Source organism: Lithobates pipiens, unplaced genomic scaffold (genome assembly GCF_037356315.1).
Source record: "Lithobates pipiens isolate NorthernLeopardFrog02 unplaced genomic scaffold, aLitPip1_a1.2 Scaffold_13, whole genome shotgun sequence".
Taxonomy (NCBI): Eukaryota; Metazoa; Chordata; class Amphibia; order Anura; family Ranidae; genus Lithobates; species Lithobates pipiens.
The window spans coordinates 19,861,154-19,884,267 of NW_027507718.1; the positions used below are offsets into that span (position 1 = coordinate 19,861,154).

Consider the following 23,114-nt stretch of genomic DNA (forward strand, 5'->3'; position numbering starts at 1 on the left):
TACCACAGAAACCTTTTATTTGGTTAATTTTAAATAAAAAATTATATGGGTTTGTCTCAAGACAAATACATTTTGACCTCTATTTACAGACAAAAACTTACAGGAGAGAATGGGCTGTATACAAAAAAGGGGGGGGGGGGGGGGGGGAGGAGTGGTCTGACCAAAGCAGCCTTAGACAAATTGAAATATACAGCAACTAGTTCGAGTAAAATTATGTATAAAAGCAATGGTAAAATACAATACACTGTTATGACGACTGGATTGTAGGCAGAGGGTGGCAACTGCAAAGTCCATGTTACTATTCTCCTATATACTCTTAGGTCTCCTAGTGACTGTCACCAAGCACTCCCGCTTGCAAGCTTTTTTTGTGTTTTTACAGCGAGATAAAAAATAAAAAAACCACACACCCCACACCCTGTGTGAAAAATAATGAATGTTACTGTTCATGCATGTTTTTCTTTCAGTCATTATACAAACATCCACTGGTATGTGTGCACGCCAACTCAAATCCATAAAGGTCAGAAAATACTGGTCCTGCCACTGACCACTTTGGTTAGAATTTGCAAGTTCCATGGCCATTTGGCATGTCCTCCAGGTTCACCATTTAAAACCCAACTTAAATACGTTTTCCTCTTAGAGGAAATGTTTCCTACCGCTCCCACACAAGTGTTTGATGGTGCAGCCAAGTAATTGCTTCAGCTCCTACAAGAATCCTCAATCAAACCTGTAGCGTTGAGGAAGGGAGATGTGGCCAACCAGATCTGCTAAGATTACAGGAATGAATTCAGAAGTATAAATCAAGGCCAGTGCCCAATGAACTGTGGAGTCATACAGACACTGCTCAACTGATAACAAAATATTGGAGGCGAGACTAGTAAAATGTAGCTGTCATCACAAAATATCAATTTCTGTGACTCCAATTGCTTTTCCACAAGTCACAGGCCCAAACATGTTCTGTTCTGCATACCAAGTATCTTGCTCTCCAAATAATGAGGCTTGGAGCATGACAATCAAGGAACTAGAAATAGCCCTAAAGTCCATTACTCAATTTCTGTAATCATGGGTTCAAACTAAAAAATGACCACACTCCACTCCATAGTACACCAGCTTCAGCTATGGTTCTTAACAGTCATTAAAAAAAGGCCACGCTAGTTCCTACACACCATGATTAGCATATAAAAAGAATGAAAAAAAAAAAATGTGTGTAACACACTATAGTATCACAACACTAAAGCGTGATACCCAACACTGCTCTTAAAGAGAAAACAAGAGGAATGACAATAGTTTTACCTTGATACCAAAAAAAAAAAAAAAAAAAAAAAAAAAAAAAGTTTACAAATGGTTTTATACATTATGAAAATAGCTTAGCTATCAAGTGCCATATTTTGTACAGGGATAAAAAGACAGAAAAAAATAAAAATAAATCAGGTATGCTCTTCACTGGTGGGTCTCCTTGAAATGCCTCATGAATTCTGCAAGCTTCTCAACATCATCCACAGTCACTGCATTGTATAGTGAAGCACGGATTCCTCCCACTGATCTATAAACAAAAATAAAAATGTAAAAAACCCACACACAAATTATTAAAGCTAGATATATCTATCTATACATACATACATACATATACACACACACACACACACACACACACACACACACGGGGTACACAGATCAGTCCTGTCAAAAGGCAAATCCACTTCGCACAAAGTGCACTTGGAAGTGCAGTCACTGTAAATCTGAGGGGTAGATCTGCTCATTTTCCTTGCATGTCCCCCCTTGGATCTACAGTGACTGCACTTTCAGTGCAGTTTCAGGTGCACTTTGCACTTGTAGTGCAAAGTGGATTTGCCTTTATACACATAAGGGGGGTTATTTACTAAAACACCTGTCCACAGAGTCTTCATTCCATTCAAACATCACTATCACGGGCAAGACCAAAGAGCTGTCAAAAGGACATCAGGGACAAGATTGTAGGCCTTCACAAGGCTGGAATGGGCAACAAGACCATCAGCAAGAAGCTTGGTGAGGAGACAACCGTTATTTGCAAATGGTAGGAATACAAAATAACCCATCAATCGCCCCATACAAGATTTCACCTCATGGGGAAAAGGATGATCATGAGAAAAGTGAGGGATCAACCCAGAACTACACAGGAAGTTCTTGTGAATGATCTCAAGGCAGTTGGGACCACAGGCAAACAAACCATTGGTAACAAAAAAAATAAAAAATAAAAAATAAAGCAAAAAAATGCACATGCACAGGCCTGTTTAAAGTCTGCGAACGAACATTTAAATAATACAGAGACAGATTGGGAGGAAGTGCTGTGGTCAAAGGAGACCAAAATTCAGCTCTTTGGCATCAACTCAACGTGTTTGGAGGAATCACAATGCCGACTATGACCCCCAAGAACACCAATCGCTACAGTCAAGCATGGAGGTGGAAACATGCTCTGGGGCTGTTTCTCTGCTAAAGGTACAGGCCGACTCTGCTGCATTATGGGGCCATGTATTGTAAAATCTTGGATGAGGACCTTCTTCTCTCAGCTAGAACATGGTCATGCTGGAAGACCCATTTTCAATGACCTAAAACATACCGTCAAGGCAACAAAAGGAGTGGCTGAAGAAGAACATCAAGATCATGGATTGGCCTAGCCAGTCTCCAGACCTTAATCCTATAGAAAATGTATGGAGGGAGCTGAAACTGAGTTGCCAAGTGACAGCCAAGAAACCATAAGGCTTTAGAGACGATCTGTAAAGAAGAGTGGACCAAAATCCCTCTCCAGAGGTGTGTGTAAACCTGGTAATCAACATTTTACCTCCATGCTTGCCAACAAGGGTTTCTCCAGCAAGTCATCTTTGGCATGGGGGATCAAGATATTTCTCACTGAACTGCAACTCATTGCATAAATATTTGAAACTTGTGTTTTTTTCTGGATTGTTGGGCGATATTCTGCCTCTTAAAATACACCCATGATAAAAATTAGACCCTTAATTTCTAAGTGGGCAAACTTACAAAATTTGCAGGGGATCAAATATTTATTTTCCCCACTGGTGAGCTATAAATAACACAAAGCTTGCGAGCCATTGCCAGCCATTAAAAAAAAAAAAAAAAAAAAAAAAAAAAAGTGCGCCCAGTAGGGAGGAGCAAGATTATTGGTTTATTTGAGGAGAAACAGCTCCAAAACTAAGGCAGACAGTGACATTTGTCCAAGGGTTTAGGTGTATTCTCTATACAGCAGCTAGGCAGTCTATAAAATTGGGTGAAACATATCCTAGCTGCAAACTAGGGCACTTGAGGAAAAATTTGTGCTGGCAAGTGATTTTTTTTTTGTAAAATTATTCAAGCCTGGGATGTCACGTTAAACAAAAATTGCAAGAATGTACAGCAATCAGTTGAGCAGGAGTCGATTGTAGATGCAAAACTGCATTACATTTTATGTAGTCTGGCCAGATCATGGGTTATGTTGAAACCTGCAAATAAGGAAAGGAGGAGGAGGAAGTCCTGTTGCTAGACAGTTAAGCAAAGAAAATACTGTATGTACCCCTCTATACCACATTTCAAACACAAGGCCCCGCCAGGCTATTTCACGTGGCCTTTGCACCCAGCCCTTTTCAGCCGCAACCTGGTTGAACTCTGTTCCACCACATTCCAGCTCTTACCCTCCGGTCCCCCCTGACTTGCAAATATAGAAGCCTGCTGCATTTACAAACAGCTTTCCTCTCCGTGGCTCAAGATTCCTGCCTGCCCATACTCATGGCAGGGGACAGATACCAACCAATGGGGGGGGGGCTACACTGCTGGGTAAAGTTGTGCAGGAGGTCAGAGCCGAGGGGGAGGGGTGGAATTGAAATGTGGACAGCCTGTGAGAGGCTGAACCCTGCATTCTACATGTAGCACACTCCTGAAGCCGCATACGCTGAGCCTCCTCTGTATCAGAATACATACATAGTGAAGTTGATTTACTAAAACTGGAGAGTTCAAAATCTTGTGCAGCTCTGTAGAGAAACCAATCAGCTTCCAGGTTATTTTTTTAAAAGCTTAATTGAACAAGCTGAAGTTAGAAGCAGATTGGCTACCATGCGCAGCTGCACCAGATTTGGCACTCTCCAGTTTTAGTAAATCAACCTCAGTCTTACAAAGTTATACTACAATTTATGTTCCTGAGATTATAGGCCTGTGTTCCAGAGTAAACTGTCCAGTAAATGTATATCTGGCATTTGACATTTAATTAAGTTTTTTTTTTTTATATACCATTAAGAGCTGTATTATTGTATATGAAATGATAGGTTCTGGGAAATTTCCAAATACCATATGCACTAAATGACTTTTTTATCCATCTTTGATAGTGGTACAATATCCCTGATGAAGATTGTATTGATAATTACTGTTGAAATGTGTCGGATTAAGCCTTTTTTGTCCGTCACTACCAGCTGTTCTGGGGGGTCCCTGGATCTTATAGTGGCTAGCATCAAATAATCATAATAGAAGCATCCAGCAAATTTGCATCAACTCTACCAATAATTTTCTGCTGCAGAAACTAACAAGTGACGGAACACTATAATCTACACATGGTTTTCATACTAGGTGCTTATTATGATCAGACTGCCCATTTGTTTTTTTTGATAGAACAAGTTTTCTACTTAAAAAAAAAATAAAAAAAAAAATAAAACAACTATTATTGGTCCAAATTACCTGTTAAAACAAAGCACTAAGGAGTGCATCTATTGGTTTAGGCAGCTTGAACAAAGATTTACCACATAAGTGTGTACAGGGTCAACTAATTTTTTTCTTTATAGAAAAAGAGTGAAGGATCAAACATGCTAGGGATGCCCCATATCGCCCATGCTATACGCGTTGGCGGTGGAGCCCCTGGCTATTGCCCTTAGAGCGCACCCGGACATCCGCGGCCTTCGGTTAGGCCAGGTGTCCGAGGTTGCAAGTCTCTACGCGGACGATATGCTACTGTATCTGGAGGACGCTGGCCCCTCGCTGACGGCGGCGCTGGAGGTGATTCAACGCTTTGGGGTGTTCTCTGGATTACGCATAAATTGGTCCAAATCCCAAATTCTCCCCATAGATGTCTCTGTCCCCACGGAGATGCAGGCCCTACAGCCTCTTATGTGCACGGACAGGATTAAATACCTGGGAGTGTACTGCTCTCGCTCCCCGACGGACTATGTTAGCCTTAACCTTGCACCTATTTTTTCTCTGTTGAAACAGAAGACCCAGGTGTGGTCCAGACTCCCTCTTGGGGTCATGGGCCGCTTGGGTCTTATTAAAAATGATTCTTCTCCCTAAATTATTGTATCTGTTTTGGCATGCCCCGCTTCAGGTGCCATCCCACCTGTTCCGTGACATGGAATCGATCCTTAATTCGTTTGTTTGGGGCTCTTCCAGGCACAAGTTGGCCTGGCAGACCCTCAAATGTCCGGTCCGCCTTGGGGGTGTTGCGCTTCCTGACTTGGAAGCATACTACCTGGCCTCCCAGCTTTCCCACTTTTATTATCTCAACACGTACGATAAACTGCGGTACTCGTATCTGGTGTGCACCTCGGCGACAGACGTGATCGCGCATCCCTTCCAAATAGTTTTTTGTAAACACAGAAATGTCCATCGCTCGGGGCCTGGACGCGGCATGCTCACACACCACTGTCGGGTTTGGCAGTTGGCGATGTCCAGATCTGAGGCTCCTTCCCTACATACACACACGCCCCTTTGGGATAACCTTGAACTGCCTGAGCTGCTGCAAGTACCAGATTATAAAGTGTGGATCTGCAGAGGTATTATATATCTATCCCAACTTTTTACTAACCGGGGCGTCAAGACGTTCCAGGCCCTTAAGGAGGAATTTGGCCTCCCTAATTATCTATTTTTTTCGATACCTGCAAGTACGTCACGCCCTGCAGACGCAATTCGGGAATGCACCCCCTGCTCTCGCGGACCTCCCACTGGCAAAGTTGCTTTTCGGTGAGGATCCCCGAAAAATTATCTCCACCTTGTACACATACCTACTCACCCCCCGGGCTACAACTCATGCGTATACTCTTAAAGCTAGGTGGGAGACTGACATTGGGCGGGTGGAGGATGATCACTGGGAGGAGATGCTGGCGGTGTCGACGGAGGTATCCCCTAAATTGTCTGACAGACTGACCCATCTTTACATATTGCACCGTTCCTATCTGACTCCCAATCGCCTTGCCAAATATAAGCCTGACCTTGATCCTACATGCCCCAGATGTGGCGACAGAAACAGCACGTTCTTCCACCTTATATGGACCTGCCCCCCCGTTCACAGGTACTGGGCACAGGTTATACAATTCCTACATGATCATATGGGTTCTCCTCTTACGCTCTGCCCACGCCAGTGTGTACTTGGACTCCTCCCCCTTCAGGAGGAAAGTAAATACTTGCGTACCTTCTTACAGGAGACTCTTTTTACTGCTAGGATGCAGATAGCACAAATGTGGCTTAGGCCGGATCCTCCTACGTTTCAGCAGTGGAAGGGGGCTGTTAACCGCACCCTGCCTTTCAAAAAAATTATATACTCCAACAGAGGGTGCCCGCTAAAATTCAACAAAATATGGGATACCGTATATACTCGAGTATAAGCCGAGATTTTCAGCCTCTTTTTTGAGGCTGAAAGTGCCCCCCTCGGCTTATACTCGAGTCATCGCTGTCTGCCCGCTCGATCAGCGTGTCGAGCAGACAGACAGCGGCCATTCTATCATTCAAAAGCCGCGCCTCCGGCTCCGCCTTCGCCTGTGATAGGCGGAACACTGAATTTCCCAGCAGCCTGTGTTCCGCCTATCACGGACATCGTATCATCCTCGTACTACGGACGAGGATGATACGATGTCCGTGATAGGCGGAACACAGGCTGCTGGGAAATTCAGTGTTCCGCCTATCACAGGCGAAGGCGGAGGCTTTTGAATTTTACAATGGCCGCCGAGGCGCCGACGAAGAGGGCACGGGACGGAGGCAAGGCAAGGCAAGGCACGGCACGGGACGGAGGCAAGGCAAGGCACGACACGGGACGGAGGCAAGGCACGGCGGCAAGGCACGGGACGGAGGCAAGGAGGCAAGGCACGGGACGGAGGCTCGGGACAAAGGCTCGGGACACAGGTAGGCTGGACACACACACACACACACACACACACACACACACAGGGATGGATGGATGGAGACACACACACACACAGGGATGGATGGATGGATGGACACACACACACACACACACAGGGATGGATGGACGGACACACAGGGATGGACGGACACACGTCTCACCCTCGGCTTATACACGAGTCAATAAGTTTGCCAGTTTTTTTGGGGGTAAATTGGGGGCCTCGGCTTATATTCGGGTCGGCCTATACTCGAGTATATACGGTAGGTGGTTGGAGAGCGCAGACAGCTGCGAGGACTAGCCCTTTGGGATCACTCTGGATGATGAGATCGTTACCTCTTCCCTGGGCATACCTGGGCGATTTATTTACTGTATCTATGTGTGTGCTGCTGATGGACATGGTACTGTGTATATTGCGATTCTATTATGCTGTGTCAGATATGGAATATATCCTAATTTTTCTGTTTGGTGCCTGTTGCACCGTTTTTGGTTTGACTACTCCTCTGTAATCTTTTTTTTGCATATGTTCAATAAACCTTTTCTTGGTTAAAAAAAAAAAAAAAAAAAAGGATCAAACATGCTGCATAGTCTATGGAGATTACTGTGGGTTCCAGAATTTAGAGGACTAGCAAATCTCACCCACCCTGAAAATGAATACAGAAGAAAAATAAAATCCCACACACCCCATTTTATTTACCTGTGCCCTTTAAGCGACAACATGCCAAGTGCTGCAGCTTTGTCCAGAAATTCTCTCTCTAGTTTACTATCACCTTTGACATCTCCAATGCGGAATGGAATATTCATTCTGCTCCTGCTCTTTTTTTCAACTGGACAGCTGAAATCAAGTAAAAATATAAATAAAAAAAAAAAAAAAAAAAAAAAAGGGGGGGGGGGGGGTTTAGAGAGAAGGAGAAGGTTAGCAAGCTCTTATTTCTTCAGTTGGAGAATATAACCATTTAGCAAAATTCTTAAACAGGCTAGATTGTACATTGTAACAAGTATCAATTCTGTCCAACAGCAGGGCAATGCTAAAAACCATTTTAGGAGAATTTTTTTTCAGTGCTCCCAAGCCCTGCAACAAACTAAAATGTTCCCTGATAAAAACGTCTTAAAGGGATTGTAAAAGGTATTTTTTATTTTTTTCTTAAAATAACAAACATGTTATACTTGCCTCCACTGTGCAGCTCGTTTTGCACAGAGTGGGCCCGAACCTGCTCTTCTGGGGCCCCTCGGCAGCTGTCTCTGCTTCTTCCCGCAGGTACTTCTCACATTCATGCGAGCTCCCTCGCATGGCGAAAAGCACCTGTGGGCGCGCTCCCGTGATACAGCCGGCAGCTATAGCCGGTCGCTGTATCACATGGCCCCGCCCCCCAGCACGCCACATCATTGGATGTGATTGACAGCAGCGCGAGCCAATGGCTGCACTGCCTTCAATCCATCCACTACAGCCAATCAGCGGCCAGGCTGAGTGGTGAAGAGGAAGTCGGGGGCGAGGCAAGTAAAACTAGGGGGGCTGGCATGGTCAGATGTTTTCACCTTAATGCATAGAATGCATTAAGGTGAAAAACATTTACCTTTACAACCCCTTTAATTATGCGTTTTTCTGAGATAACACTTTCAGCAAGGTGTGACCATCTCCAGATTTGAGCTGCAACTATGCAGAATTGTTGCATAGACTTTGCCAACAAGAATAGTCAGATTTGTTTATTTGTTACTAGTTTTCCTGTTCAAGGAGCAGAGGTGGCGGCAAGGGGAGTGCGCTGGCTGAAAGTTGGGCACTGAGTGATGGCTGCTGTAGTTCTATCTTCTGCTGATAGACTACGTGCAACCCTGGCACAGCATCATCCATGAGAGAGGCATATACCTGGGGGCGTGCAACTGAAATCTGGGGGGTGCCTAACCAACTCCCTGAATCTGGCCATGTTCTGTAGGAGCGTTCAGGCTGCAGGGACACAGGCTACTTTTCCCAGGCTAGTGTGGCTGTGCACATCCCCACCAAATCCTCTGCTCTCACTGGAATGGGACCAGGAACTGGGAAGGTTCAGTGCAGGCAGCCGCAGAGAGAGGAGCACCGTCACCTCTAAACACAGAAGCAAGGTTTCTGTGTCAACAAGTGACAGGAGAATGTGGCAAGTGCAGGGCAGTACCTGAGGTAGTTCCAGCTGAACAAAAAAAGCCAGATGCCAGCACACAGAGCATACATCGCGCAAGCATAACACTGCATGCTAGAGGGAGCCTCGGGCAGTCCATCCATGTCGCTACCCCTCTAAAAGTGCCACCTGCCCTGGCCCCACATTGTCTTCCAACCTGCAAATTATGATCTCACCACATATCCTTCCCACATTTCCTGTAATACATTGGGCTTCAATCTTCAGAGATCACTCCTGGCATTATGAAAGCCCCTATAGCTGGACTCAAAGTTTAAACTGTATGCAGAGAGGCTCAACTCAGGGTGTAGGTGATAAGAGAAAATCTCCTTCTGCGGTTATTGTATTTTGACAAGCAGCCCCGTTGGCTGTCAAAATTACTGAAGAGCAGCTGCAACAAATTACACAGTGCTCCTTTGATTTTCCAACTGGAGGCATCCACTGAGCAAAGAGATGCATCAGATTTCTCAGGAACCATACAAACTTCAAACAGCATATGGCCAGCTTAACATTATCACATTGTCTGTGAGTTTTTTGATCCGATAGGGCAATGTGAGTTACAGATTGGATCGTTCCTGGGATAAGAGTCACAGATCGGATTATTCAATAATTGAATTTGCAAAAATTCCACCACCATATAGTCCCCACTGTAATATTGGCCGAGTATGGCTGGTTATCGCAGGGTATTGGCAGAGTATGGAGGGATGGCTGTGACTGCAATTGTTAGGAGCAGCGCTGTGGGCACTACAGATCCAGCCCACAGTGCTGCTGTCATCCGATCTCTCTCCTCCACTGTACAGATCTGTACACAGAGGGGAGACCGGTTTGTTCACAAGTGATCCCTCCGTCATTTGACGGAGCGCTCACATTGTAAACAGCCGCCGGGTGTACAAAGATGGCCGCCACTCCGGAGCTAGGCCGAAGCTGCAGTCTTTCCTAAGGCTGAGGCAGCGGAGTGCTCCGCGGATCGCAGCGCGTGCTGATCCGAACAGGGTGACCCGTTTGGATCACGGATCGGTGACGATCCGTTGCACCCCTACTATCACCTTCAATGCATTGAACAGAAACACAGGATAGAGGAGAAAATTAAACCCCCAAACACACTTACACAAACAGTCCATTTGATTCATCGATGATATTATAAATCATCTCCGATTTCAGGATGCTCATCTTCTCCATACATGCAGCTCCTCCATTATTCCTAATCCATTCCAGCACAAGTTCCATTATATAGATGCTGAAAATTAAATAGGTGTGCTACATTAGCCAAATAAAAATATACAGATGATTGCAGCAGTGGTCACAACAACACTTTGTTAACTGGAAAATTTAATTCTACATTTCTTTTCTTTAAATACCTGGTGACCCTGCTATGATGGTCCTTGTGCAGGCACTTCCATTTCTCAGTTTTTGTTTTTTTTGCGAGAAAATTACTGCGATACAAATAGAGATTGTTGCGCTGACTCAAAAAATATATATATATATATATATATATATATATATATATATATATATATATATATATATATATATATATATATATATATATATATATATATATATATATATATATATATATATATATATATATATATATGGCAGCTCGCACTATATTGCAGGGAACAATATGCACCATATAAACAAAGAAAATGCAGCGCACAAAGCAGGAAAAGGAAAAAATAAAAAAAAATTTCCCCACTCACATTTAAGTTGATTAAACAGGCAAAAAACTGAAGCGTCCAGCGCTTCAGTGATCGTCGCTATAGTGCAGTCTGTCCAGGTCCCACGTTAAGCCAGGCTCTGCCCAACGTTTCATCACTCAAAGTGCATCATCATCAGGGGCGCTGGATGCTTCAGTTGTGTGCCTGTTTTAATCAACTTTAATGTGAGTGGAATTGTTTTTCCTAAATAAATTGGGCATCGTTTAAGATATTTGCGCAATGAGCGTTGTTATTTTTCTCTATCCACATGACTGAACTGCATGGGAGTCTAAATATCCGTTCATGATTGGAGAGATTTCTGGTTCCAGCGTACTGCTTGTGAGGAGTAGTGGAGCAGAGTGGTTTTTCTTTGTGCATTATCATTGCACTGATGGCACGAGTCTGTCGTGTTGGGTGACGGTGATGGGACCCCTGCTATCCTTAGCTCTGCTGAATGAAGTGGAGGGAGATCTGTTGTGGATTCACTGAACTTTCAGTACCTGTTTTGGACTTTTACACATGAATGTGTTACTTTAAATGGGTTTATAATTTTTTATTTTTTTTTGCTTTGTGCGCTGCATTTTCTTTGTTTAGAAAATTACTTAGAACCCCCAAAACATTATATACATGTCAAAAAAGTCCTTAGATCTCATATTTAGACTAAAATGCAAGGAAAAAAAAAAAAAAAAAAAATTGGCCTTTTAAGAGCTGTGGGCGGAAGTGACGTTTTGACGTTGCTTCCACCCAGCAATTGTATGGAGACGGGTGGGGGCCACCTTCCCCTCACTCGTTTCCATACTGAGCCATCAAGGAGGACGCAAATCGCCTCCGCCGCTGCCGACAGCTCCGGGGGGGGGGGCAGTGGCGGTGATCACGCAGCAGACCACTTATCTTGTAGTGGACCGCCCGCTGATGGAGATACTGGGGTTATGGCAGCTAGCTGCTGCCATAACGATATCCTCCTTCAAACAGGCACTGTAAAACTGCGTCGGGCGGTCCGTAAGTGGTTAATAGCTTTTCGGTCTTGCATTTTTATTAAGAAACCAAATTTTTGCTACATCAAAGAGAATAGCTGCTTATACTGATAATCATTGTAAAAACACTTGATTTTGCTAGTTTAGCACAATTCCAAGGCCTGGTTCACACCTATGCAGGTTGCAGTTGATGCATATGACAGGTGTATTGTGTGTTTTTTCAATACACTTTTGATCCATTGAAATCTATGGAACCAAAAACACAATCTGTTGGTCCCTGCCACTTTACATAAAACACCGTGATGTGAACATGGCCCATAGGAAACAATGTTAAATGGACTGTAGCGCATTTCTCCAAAACTGAAAAATAAAAATGCATAGGTGTGAACTAGGCCTAAATGCAGAGATATATTATAAAAAAAAAAAAAAAAAAAAAAAAAAAAAAAACCACTGACAGGTTATCAAATCACCCTCCACTATCCAAATTTTATTTTTTATTTTTTTTAAAGTTTAATTATAGTCTATTGATTATAGTAATTTTGGCTCTACATGCAAAAAGAAAAATCAAGTTTTGAGTACTTTCTATTGTACTTGCATTGCGTTTGTATACATTGGTCCTGGGTGACTTTAGAAACAAGGTCTGTTAATGTAGTGTTAAAAAAATAAATTAAAAAAGTCTAGTGTAACAAAGTATGCACTTCACAGTAGAGAGGAAGTTCAATTTATTAGACCAAAACGACTCGCATAGATTTATGATCTTTGAAGATCTACAATAACGATCCTATCATTTCTGCAGACATCCTAAATGGAAAAACCCATTACAAGCAGCAGTGTGCACATACCCTTACCATACCATTCTGTTTTTTGGGGGGAAATTCGGCTGGGTTCATGCACATTTTTTCAGTCCGATGCAATGTTTACCCGATATTGCACAGAACCCTTAAAAAAATAAAATAAAAATAAAAAACCCACACCCCTACACCGCCGCTGCCACGCACATGTGTGAACTGACTCCATTAAAAGCGGGTTCTATTCACATGTTATTCGAATTTGAAGTGGTTAAAAACGCATTCCAATTTGCATATATACGAACCAAGCCTTACCATTGGTCTGCATGCAAGAAAAAAAAAAAAAAAAAAAAAAAAAAAAAAAAGGGTTTTAGAAGAAAAAGCAGCATATTATTCATAAAAATTGTGTGTTACGTGCAACTAGTAGTTATGCTGAGTTTACCTGAAACATGGAGGAGTATTATATAAGGAGCCATTTCCCGCCTGGATTTTGTAATCCAAAATTGTAGGACACTCTTTCACTGCAAAGCCCAACAAGTCTTCCCGGACTATGACAACTGTGACACCAGCACATCCAATGTTCTTCTGAGCGCCAGCAAAAATAAGTCCAAACTAAGGAGGAAAGTAATGGTTTAGAAAGCACACAGTTTTTGGTTATTAGCCCAACCCTAATGAATATTATAGTATATGGGGGTTATTTACTGAAGGCAAATCCACTTTGCACTGCAAGTGCACTTGGAAGTCCAGGCGCTCTAAATCTAAGGGGTAAATCTGAAATGAGGGGAAGCTCTGCTGATTTTATCATTCAATCATGTGCAAGCTAAAATGCTGTATTCCTTGCATGTCCCCCTCGGATCTACAGCGACTTTACTTCCAAGTGCAAAGTGGATTTTCCTTTAGTAAATAACCCCCATGTGTCATGTTCTCAAAGCCTATTAGAATCCACACTGTACTAGTCTGTTTTCAGTAAAGTGACTTCTGATTAGCTGCACTGGGTCACTGCTTCTTACATTTTTTATTAAATTAGTTTGTTACAGCTTTGTGGCTGGGTTCAAACTATAGAAAATTGGATGCAGGCAAGTCAGATCACAGATCTCCAGAGCGGCTCCATGCGAATTGCACAGGAGTCCTGTGCATCTTCTGGTCCGTTTGAGGTCCAAAGTCAGGCACTTTGCAGGTGCTATTTTTAGCCCAAAAGTGCCTGAAAAACGCCTCAGTTTGAAAAGTGCAGGGCTCCTAAAAATGACTTTTATTAAAAGGGCTTGTAAACTTTTCTCACCTTAGTGCATTCCCTCCCCCCCATTAGTTTCCTTGGCAGAGACACGCTCACCTTCTCTGCCCGGGGTTCTCGGCTCGATAGCAGTGCAGCCATTGGCTCACACCAATCAAATCCAATGACATGGGTGCCGGGCTGAGTTGTGCATTCTGTGCATGGATGTAAATGCCCTGGGAGAGCGCTTCTCCTACGGGGTTATACGATGCGGGGGAAGGAGCTGCCAGCGGACCCCAGAAGAGGATGATCTGGGCCACTCTGCACAAAACCAACTGCACAGCGGAGGAAAGTATGATACGTTTGTTTTTTTGGATAGATAGTAATAGGATAGATAATTTCCTTTAATCATAACTGTTGAGTAATGGTCTGACCTACACAATTACAGCTAATCATTTTACATGGCCACAATCTATTACAGGAAAACCTACAAACCTTTGAAACATCAACTGGTCTAGATAGGAAGTTTGATGACATATCACAGACTAGAACAGCGCCATTTATATCTGGAATATACTGGAACTCCACACCATGAACGGTTTCATTGGCACAGTAGTACACATAGGAAGCCTCTGGATTAAGATTCCACGTGTTTGGATCTGGAATTTCTGAAAAAGATGAAATACATTTTCAAACACGACCAATTTATTTTTAAACATTTTATTATTTAAGTGTTGCTTCCAGAATCGTTCTACTGAAAAAACAAAAAAAAGAGCTCACTTCACATTGGCCATTTCTCAAAACTGGAGCAGTTGTGGATGGCGACCAGTCAGCTTCTATCTACAGCTCGTTAAGGTCGGAGAATGAAATATAGAAGCAGATGGGTTGCTAAACACTACTCCAGTTTCTTGCTGCTCTAGTTAAATTCACCTAATTTTGCATTTTAATCTGTACATTTTATACACTTCATATCTCCCTAAACTTAATTATACTCTTGTTCGGTCAGCTGTAGATTATGTGGAAGCTAAGTTCATTACATCACAACAGATTAGATGGCCCATTGTATTCCTCACTTCTTTCCAACCTACAACTTCCAATTTGAAAGTGAATAGTTGGGTTAAATTTAAAGGGAAAAAAAAAAAAAAAAAAAAAAAAAAAAAAACACACCCGCACCTCTCCGGAGCAGAGATTTATTTGCTAGTGCAGCCTTAGCTTTTTTTTTTTTTTCTTTCTAGGGCACTGGATAATTTAAAAGCCACTAAACCCTTTCACAGTCACCAATCGCTTATTGTAACTAAACCAAAAGGACGTCTAGATATGTAGATTTGCTTACCAGTGTAGCTTGAAAGTTTGGGGTGCACAATGTTGACCTTTCCATATTGCTCGGCTTCTTTGGCTGCTTTTGCGGACCAAGCACCGGTAACTATATAGTCTGCACACTTCGATTCCTTTAAACTAATAAGATTAAGGGGGACGGCACTAAACTGCCCACTTCCACCTCCTTGGAGAAAAAGGACTTTGTAATTCTCTGGAATATCCCTGTTGGGTGGAGAAAAAAAAAAAAAAAAAAAGATACCAACGAGATTGTATTGAATTTATTTTTGCAATTTAACCACTTTCAGACCGGACCATTTTGCTGGTAAATGACCAGAGGTCTTTTTACACTTTGGCACTGCGCTGCTTTAACTGGTAATTGCGCGGTCATGCAATGTTGTACCCAAACAAAATTTGCGTCCTTTTCTTCCCACAAATAGAGCTTTCTTTTGATGGTATTTGATTGCCTCTGCGATTTTTATTTTTTGCGATATAAACGTAAAAAGACCGCAAATTTTGAAAAAAAATGATATTTTCTACTTTTTGTTATTAGAAAAATCCAATAAACTCAATTTTAGTCATACATTTAGGCCAAAATGTATTCAGCCACATGTCTTTGGTAAAAAAAAAGTCAATAATTGTATATTTATTGGTTTGCGCAAAAGTTGTCACATCTACAAACTAAGGTACGTTTTCTGCAATTTACGCAGCTTTTAGTTTACGACTGCCTATCTCATTTCTTGAGGTGCTAAAATGGCAGGGCAGTACAAAACCCCCCCAAATGACCCCATTTTGGAAAGTAGACCCCCTAAGGAAATTGATAAGAGGCATGTTGAGCCCATTGAATATTTTATTTTTTTGCCTCAAGCGATTGAATAATGACAAAAAAAAAAAATTTTTTTTTTTTTTTTTTACACAAAGTTGTCACTAAATGATATATTGCTCACACATGCTATGGGCGTATGTGAAATAACACCCCAAAATAAATTCTGCTGCTTCTCCTGAGTACGGGGATACCACATATGTGGGACTTTTTGGGAGCCTAGCCGCGTACGGGGCCCCGAAAACCAAGCACCGCCTTCAGGCTTTCTAAGGGCGTACATTTTTGAGTTCACTTCTCACTACCTATTACAGTTTTGAAGGCCATAAAATGCCAAGATGGCACAAAACCCCCACAAATGACCCCATTTTAGAAAGTAGACACCCCAAGCTATTTGCTGAGAGGCATGTTGAGTTCATGGAATATTTTATATTTTGCCACAAGTTGCGGGAAAATTACAAACTTTTTTATTTTTTTTTTTTTTTTTCACAAAGTTGTCACTAAATGATATATTGCTCACACATGCCATGGGCATATGTGAAATGACACCCCAAAATAAATTCTGCTGCTTCTCCTGAGTACGGGGATACCACATATGTGGGACTTTTTGGGAGCCTAGCCGCGTACGGGGCCCCGAAAACCAAGCACCGCCTTCAGGCTTTCTAAGGGCGTAAATTTTTGAATTCACTTCTCACTACCTATTACAGTTTTGAAGGCCATAAAATGCCAAGATGGCACAAAACCCCCACAAATGACCCCATTTTAGAAAGTAGACACCCCAAGCTATTTGCTGAGAGGCATGTTGAGTCCATGGAATATTTTATATTTTGCCACAAGTTGCGGGAAAATTACAAACTTTTTTTTTTTTTTTTTTTTTTTCACAAAGTTGTCACTAAATGATATATTGCTCACGCATGCCATGGGCATATGTGAAATGACACCCCAAAATAAATTCTGCTGCTTCTCCTGAGTACGGGGATACCACATATGTGGGACTTTTTGGGAGCCTAGCCGCGTACGGGGCCCCGAAAACCAAGCACCGCCTTCAGGCTTTCTAAGGGCGTTACAGTTTTGAAGGCCATAAAATGCCAAGATGGCACAAACCCCCCCCAAATGACCCCATTTTGGAAAGTAGACACCCCTAAATTTAGGGGTACACTAGTGAGACTAGGTAATAAATGGCGGGTGCCCTGAAACTATAAAAAAATAACTAACCAACCAGCGTCACCTGTAACAGTTATATGGTGATCACTGGTGAAAGGGTTAACTAGGGGGCAATCAGGGGGCTTTATGCGGTAGTATATGGGGGTCCCTGGCGCTATAAAAAGCTGCGGCGAACCTAAATACCTACCTGCCTAACTAGCGTCACCTGTGACACTAATACAGCGATCAGAAAAACGATCGCTTATTAGGCTGGGTTCACACTGGAGCGATGCGGGAACGCCACGAATGCGCGGCGGGTTCCCGCATCGCATGCCTCCCGGCGGCAGTTCACACTGCCCTATGCGAACTGCTGGGAGTGTCAGTGAAATGTTACTGACACCCCCAGATCAGTTCGCATATCGCAGTGCGATCTGCAAACTCGGATCGCATGGTGTGAACACCCATGCGATCCGATTCTGCTGCGGGCCAAAAAAAGGGTCCCGTGCGAATTTGCGGCGGGTGCGGCGGGTGTGGCGGGTGCGGCGAATGGCTGAACTCGAATCGCACAGAGATCGGATGTGATTTGCACTGCAGTGCGGTGCGAATCACATCCGTTCTCATAAACCGCTGCAATGTGAACCCAGCCTTAGTGACACTGGCGACGGGGGGTGATCACGGGGTTAAACCTTTATTGGGGGGGTTAGGGGGGTACCTTAGAACTAAAGGGGGCTAACCCTAACTGCCCTAACAGTTATTAGTCACAAATGACACCCGCCGGGTGATCAGGGGGTTAAACCTTTATTAGGTAATAAATGGCGGGTGCCCTGAAACTATAAAAAATAACTAACCAACCAGCGTCACCTGTAACAGTTATATGGTGATCACTGGTGAAAGGGTTAACTAGGGGGCAATCAGGGGGCTTTATGCGGTAGTATATGGGGGTCCCTGGCGCTATAAAAAGCTGCGGCGAACCTAAATACCTACCTGCCTAACTAGCGTCACCTGTGACACTAATACGGCGATCAGAAAAATGATCGCTTATTAGGCTGGGTTCACACTGGAGCGATGCGGAAACGCCGCAAATCCGCGGCGGGTTCCCGCATCGCATGCCTCCCGGCGGCAGTTCACACTGCCCTATGCGAACTGCTGGGAGTGTCAGTGAAATGTTACTGACACCCCCAGATCAGTTCGCATATCGCAGTGCGATCTGCAAACTCGGATCGCATGGTGTGAACACCCATGCGATCCGATTCTGCTGCGGGCCAAAAAAAGGGTCCCGTGCGAATTTGCGGTGGGTGCGGCGGGTGCGGCGGATGGCTGAACTCGAATCGCACAGAGATCGGATGTGATTTGCACTGCAGTGCGGTGCGAATCACATTCGTTCTCATAAACCGCTGCAATGTGAACCCAGCCTTAGTGACACTGGCGACGGGGGGTGATCACGGGGTTAAACCTTTATTGGGGGGGTTAGGGGGGTACATTAGAACTAAAGGGGGCTAACTCTAACTGCCCTAACAGTTATTACAGTCACAAATGACACCAATGCAAAAAAAAAAAAAAAAAAAAAAATGACATTGGTGTCACTGTGACTGGGGGGCAGGGGTAATTGGGGGGGTGATCGGGGGGTAAAGGGGGGGTGTGAGTGTGCCTGGCATGTTCTACTGTGTGTGTAGAGTGTTGGTGCAACTCACCGATCCGCTCTCCTCCGTGTCGGAACGAAAAATACCGACACGGAGGAGAGAATACATCACTTCCTCTCCTGTGTTTACATTACAGGAGAGGAAGTGATGTCACGGGGGATTCCTATTCGTCGGGAGCGATCGCGAGGGGGTGGCCATGAACGAATGGCCGTCCCCTCGTCCGGGATCGCTCCCGCACGAATACCGACCGCCGCAGGCACCGGGCGGGGGCCCGATCGGGCCCCCGACCCGCGGGAGGCAAGGGACGTACATGTACGCCAATATGCCTGCCCGTGCCATGCTATCGACGTACATCGTCGTGCGGCGGTCGGCAACTGGTTAAATTGTTCAAGGCTTGGAAGTTTATAGGAATATGCACAGGTAAAATACTTACAACAGTGCTCGTAGAAGCATCTCCGTGGTGTTCAAGATTTTTGTGAAGTCCGATGATCTGTGGCTCATTTCTGTGTTAAAATGAGAAGTGCAAATTAGAGGTCCTTTATAAGTTCATCAGTTCTCTACTACCTGCTTTCATACAAAACATGCAATGAACATACCAAGAACGCTGATTCCAAGGCCCTTGTAGTCAATCAATTCTTTCTGGGCTTCCAGCAAAACCTACAAAAAAAAAAAAAAAGTTAACATTTAAATCAACACTTCAGCAGAACATTTTTCTTCCAGGCTTTTGGATATAGTGGAACAAAAGTTATAAACCAACAGAGAAGGGAAACCCAAGTGATGGCTCAGGTATTGTGTGCACTCGTAAAAAAGATTTTGGAAAGTGCTGGTTGTTTTTTTAAGTCTATGTACACTACAAGCTGTACGATTGAAAAAATAAAAATTGCTGTTTTACTAACCTGACAGCTTATGATCATCTTGTTTACAAATATTAACAATTCTATTTACCAGCAAGAATAAGTCCTTACATTTAAAGAGCACCTGTCATTTCAGATCCATCATGGTATTACCTGTTAGTGGCGCCCAACTCACCTGCTGCCACCATGTCCCTCACCTTGTTGTGTCACTGCCGCATCACCAGCAGTCCCACTAAAGAGAATGGGAATGTCGGTGAGTCAGTGGGTCAGAGGAGGAGCCGCTGCAGGACAGAGATGACTGTTGCTCTTTAAAAGTTAGGATTTAAAGCAATTTAAAATTTGACTTGATTTAAAGCAAATCCACCCTGCGGTATGCTCCTGGCACACCCTACAATTATGATGGCACAGTCACTGACAGCTCACGATTAGAAGCGGATAGGCAAGGCTCTCCATGATGCCTGCATTGTGCAGAAGGATCAGGAGCCCCACCACCAGCATCATAGCCCATTTAAAGTCTAAGTCCACCTTTTGCCAAAAATAAAATGAATCTCATATTTACATACATTTGAGGAAAAAAAAAAAACATTATAATATATATATATATATATATATATATATATATATATATATATATATATATATATATATATATATATAAATTATAAAAAAAAAAAAAAAAAAAAAGACAGTGGAGAGTAGCAAATGTCGATTTCAAAACACGGTCAGGGGACTTCTAGGCACCTTTTTACACTTAAACATTAGGTGCAGCATATAACATGGTCTTAAAAAGGTAGAATTAGCCTTTAAAGATCAAGGTGACAGGGGTCAAGTCACGTAGTAAAGAAAGGGAGTCCTAAAAGTCACATCACAGCAAAACCCTTCAAGGAGCCTCAGCCCAGGCTCCAACCAGGCCACGCCGCCAAAGCTCAATCATGGGGAACCAAGCCAATCACATGACCTTAATGCGTGCCTTCGCCTCCCGGCTTTTATTACTCTTAAAGGGCCGGAAAGTGGTTGACATGACTAGGTTAAGGGTCAAGCCATTGGGAGGCAATGGTGTGGCGGTTGACAACACTGCATCGAACCATCTCGGGATTAGTGATAAATGATACGGTGTGGTATAGACTTCATTATTTTGTTTAAAAATACATATTAATTTAGGTATATGGTTTAAGCATTGGAATAATGAAGCTATAGTAAATTGATATCTGTCACTGTTAATAAAATGGTGCATTCTTTTCAACTTGTAATATGCTTTGTCAATCATCCATTGTGAAATGAGATTATGAATTCAGACAAAGACCCCATACACATGATTAGATTTTCTGCAGATTTTTGTCTTCAGATTTACCAAAACCATATAAATACGAGGTCAAACCTTAGGAGTTTCAATGTGTATGTAACCAGGCAGGCCCTTGCACTACATGGTTTTGGCAAATCTGAAGACAAAAATCTGTAGAAAATCTTATAGTGTGTATGGGGGCCTAAATTCAGCTAACGATCAAGTCTTTGGAATAAAAGCTGACAGTGCAAATGCATTGTTACTTGGGCTAATACCCTGCCAACATGACCACACCTCCCTCTGTGTGCTCCTCCTATGATTGGTCAGAAACTGACAGGCAATTGAACTTCTCCCTGTATTGAGTCTCCCATCTGCAGCAACAGAACAAAAGCACTGCTGTGCGGTCCATCGCATCCAAAAAGATGCATTCCAGAAAATCGTTCAAGCAGACCTGCTCCAAGCGCTCATTTTCTCATCCAATGAGCCATTGTACTGACAATCTGCGGCTTGCTGCTGCAGGACATAGGAGCACAGGGACACCATCAGAATAGTAAGTGGAATGCAGAGAAAGGAATCACGACAGCAGACTACATGAAATACAGACTGTAGATTCTCAGAAGTGAATGGGAGATGCTCATAGAGCTGGAAAAGCAACACCGGCACCATTTCTGTGCTCAGGTACCCCATTTTGCACTAAATGCTTCGTTCTGCTAAGAACGGACGTCGCTTGGAAAGGAGATCCGGGCTTACAAAAGACATAAATAAAACAAAGCAGTGTGCACATTTTTTCACAGCACGCTGCAGATGCCATAGCCAGGAATCTGATGTACTAAGAGCAACAAAATAACCATGTCTGATCGAGTCTACATTATTTCAGGTACTTATATAGTGCCGGCAATTATTTTTTTTTTTTTAATAGATATATATATATATATATATATATATATATATATATAACACAATCACATCCCTACCCTCAAGGAGCTTACACTCTAAAGGTCCCCAACTCACATTCATACATACTATGGTCAATTTAGACAGGATCCAATTAACTTACCAACATGTCTACATGCAGGACAAACACAGTTCACAGGGTCTATAGACCCCCTTGCAGCTCTTCTTTCATATCGGCTCACACATTCAGAAGCATTTATTATGAAATCAAGCTGCAGGATCAATGAACAAAATCTTGCTGGAACTGTGCAATGCAGGGACAGGTAGGAACACATAGTAACCAATCAAAAAACAGCTAGCACCCTTGCTGGAACTATGGGGGTTATTTACTAAAACTGCAAAATGTGGGTCAGCTGTAAATAGAAAGCAGTTTCCATGTTTTATTGCCAAAGCTTAAACTGAAGTTAGAAGCCAATTGGCTACCATGCACAGCTGCACCAGATTTAGTAACCCCCCCCCCCAAAATTGACACAGAGAAAGGTAGCTAAATGCATTAACACATAGCAACCAATCAAAAGACAGCTTGCACCTTCTCACTGTTGTGTCACTTATGAGATGTGGCTCTGATTGGCTGCATTTGGCATCAATTGATCCTAAGCAATGTGAATAATACAGATGTGTGGGGGACTCACCGAGGGTGGCAGCTTGGCAGGTCCAGCTCCAAAATTGAGCACTTGTGGGACGATATCCATATTTGCAGCAAACGTTGGAGGATCGGATCACAAATCTTCACCCTTCACAATAAATGCTTCTGCAGTAATTTCCCAGCGCTTGTATCCCTACCTAAATAGCCACCAGATGGGCTTCTTCTCATTGGAGGCTTTCACATGGTGATTTCCAGCGCCGCGCTTTGGTTGGCTAAACGCTGACAGCGCGCCTTCTGATTGGCTGAGTGTCCACGAGCTCGGCGCGTGATCGCCCGGCAGCGATGCAAGGCTGGAAAGAGATTGCACCATCCAACAACACAGAACACAGCTCCATGTGGAGGGGGCGGGCTGATGTGTTACCTGAAAACATGGAGATGGATGGCGGAAGTCAGGAATGTCTTCTGGGGGGATCCGACCCGCTGTAAACTGCGGCGCCTTTTCCTGCCCATTGCAATTACATTGCATAAATATATTCCAGGTGCAAAGTCTTCACATTCAAACCTATGCATGTGCGGACAGTT

At 43.4% G+C, this 23,114-nt stretch overlaps 1 protein-coding gene across 1 annotated transcript; it reads right to left on the reverse strand.

Moving 5' to 3' along the window:
• PSAT1 (phosphoserine aminotransferase 1) lies at positions 1 to 22,756 on the reverse strand. The gene is made up of 9 exons (XM_077474888.1): positions 22,579 to 22,756; positions 19,453 to 19,513; positions 19,290 to 19,359; positions 15,273 to 15,478; positions 14,435 to 14,607; positions 13,172 to 13,341; positions 10,376 to 10,504; positions 7,818 to 7,955; positions 1 to 1,540 (listed from the first exon to the last, which is right to left on the reverse strand). The coding sequence occupies exons 1-9, from the start codon at positions 22,636 to 22,638 to the stop codon at positions 1,438 to 1,440; spliced, it is 1,110 nt and encodes a 369-aa protein (XP_077331014.1). The 5' UTR covers positions 22,639 to 22,756; the 3' UTR covers positions 1 to 1,437.
• Between the last annotated feature and the right edge of the window lie 358 nt (positions 22,757 to 23,114).

Excerpts from the sequence above, each read along its gene's own strand:
- PSAT1 (XM_077474888.1), bottom strand. The coding sequence starts at position 22,638 with ATGGATATCGTCCCACAAGTGCTCAATTTTGGAGCTGGACCTGCCAAG. Across the intron at positions 15,479-19,289 it reads ATGCTTCTACGAGCACTGTT|GGATATTCCAGAGAATTACA; the intron begins GTAAGTATTTTA and ends TCCACCCAACAG. Across the intron at positions 7,956-10,375 it reads GAATCAAATGGACTGTTTGT|CTGTCCAGTTGAAAAAAAGA; the intron begins GTAAGTGTGTTT and ends ACTTGATTTCAG.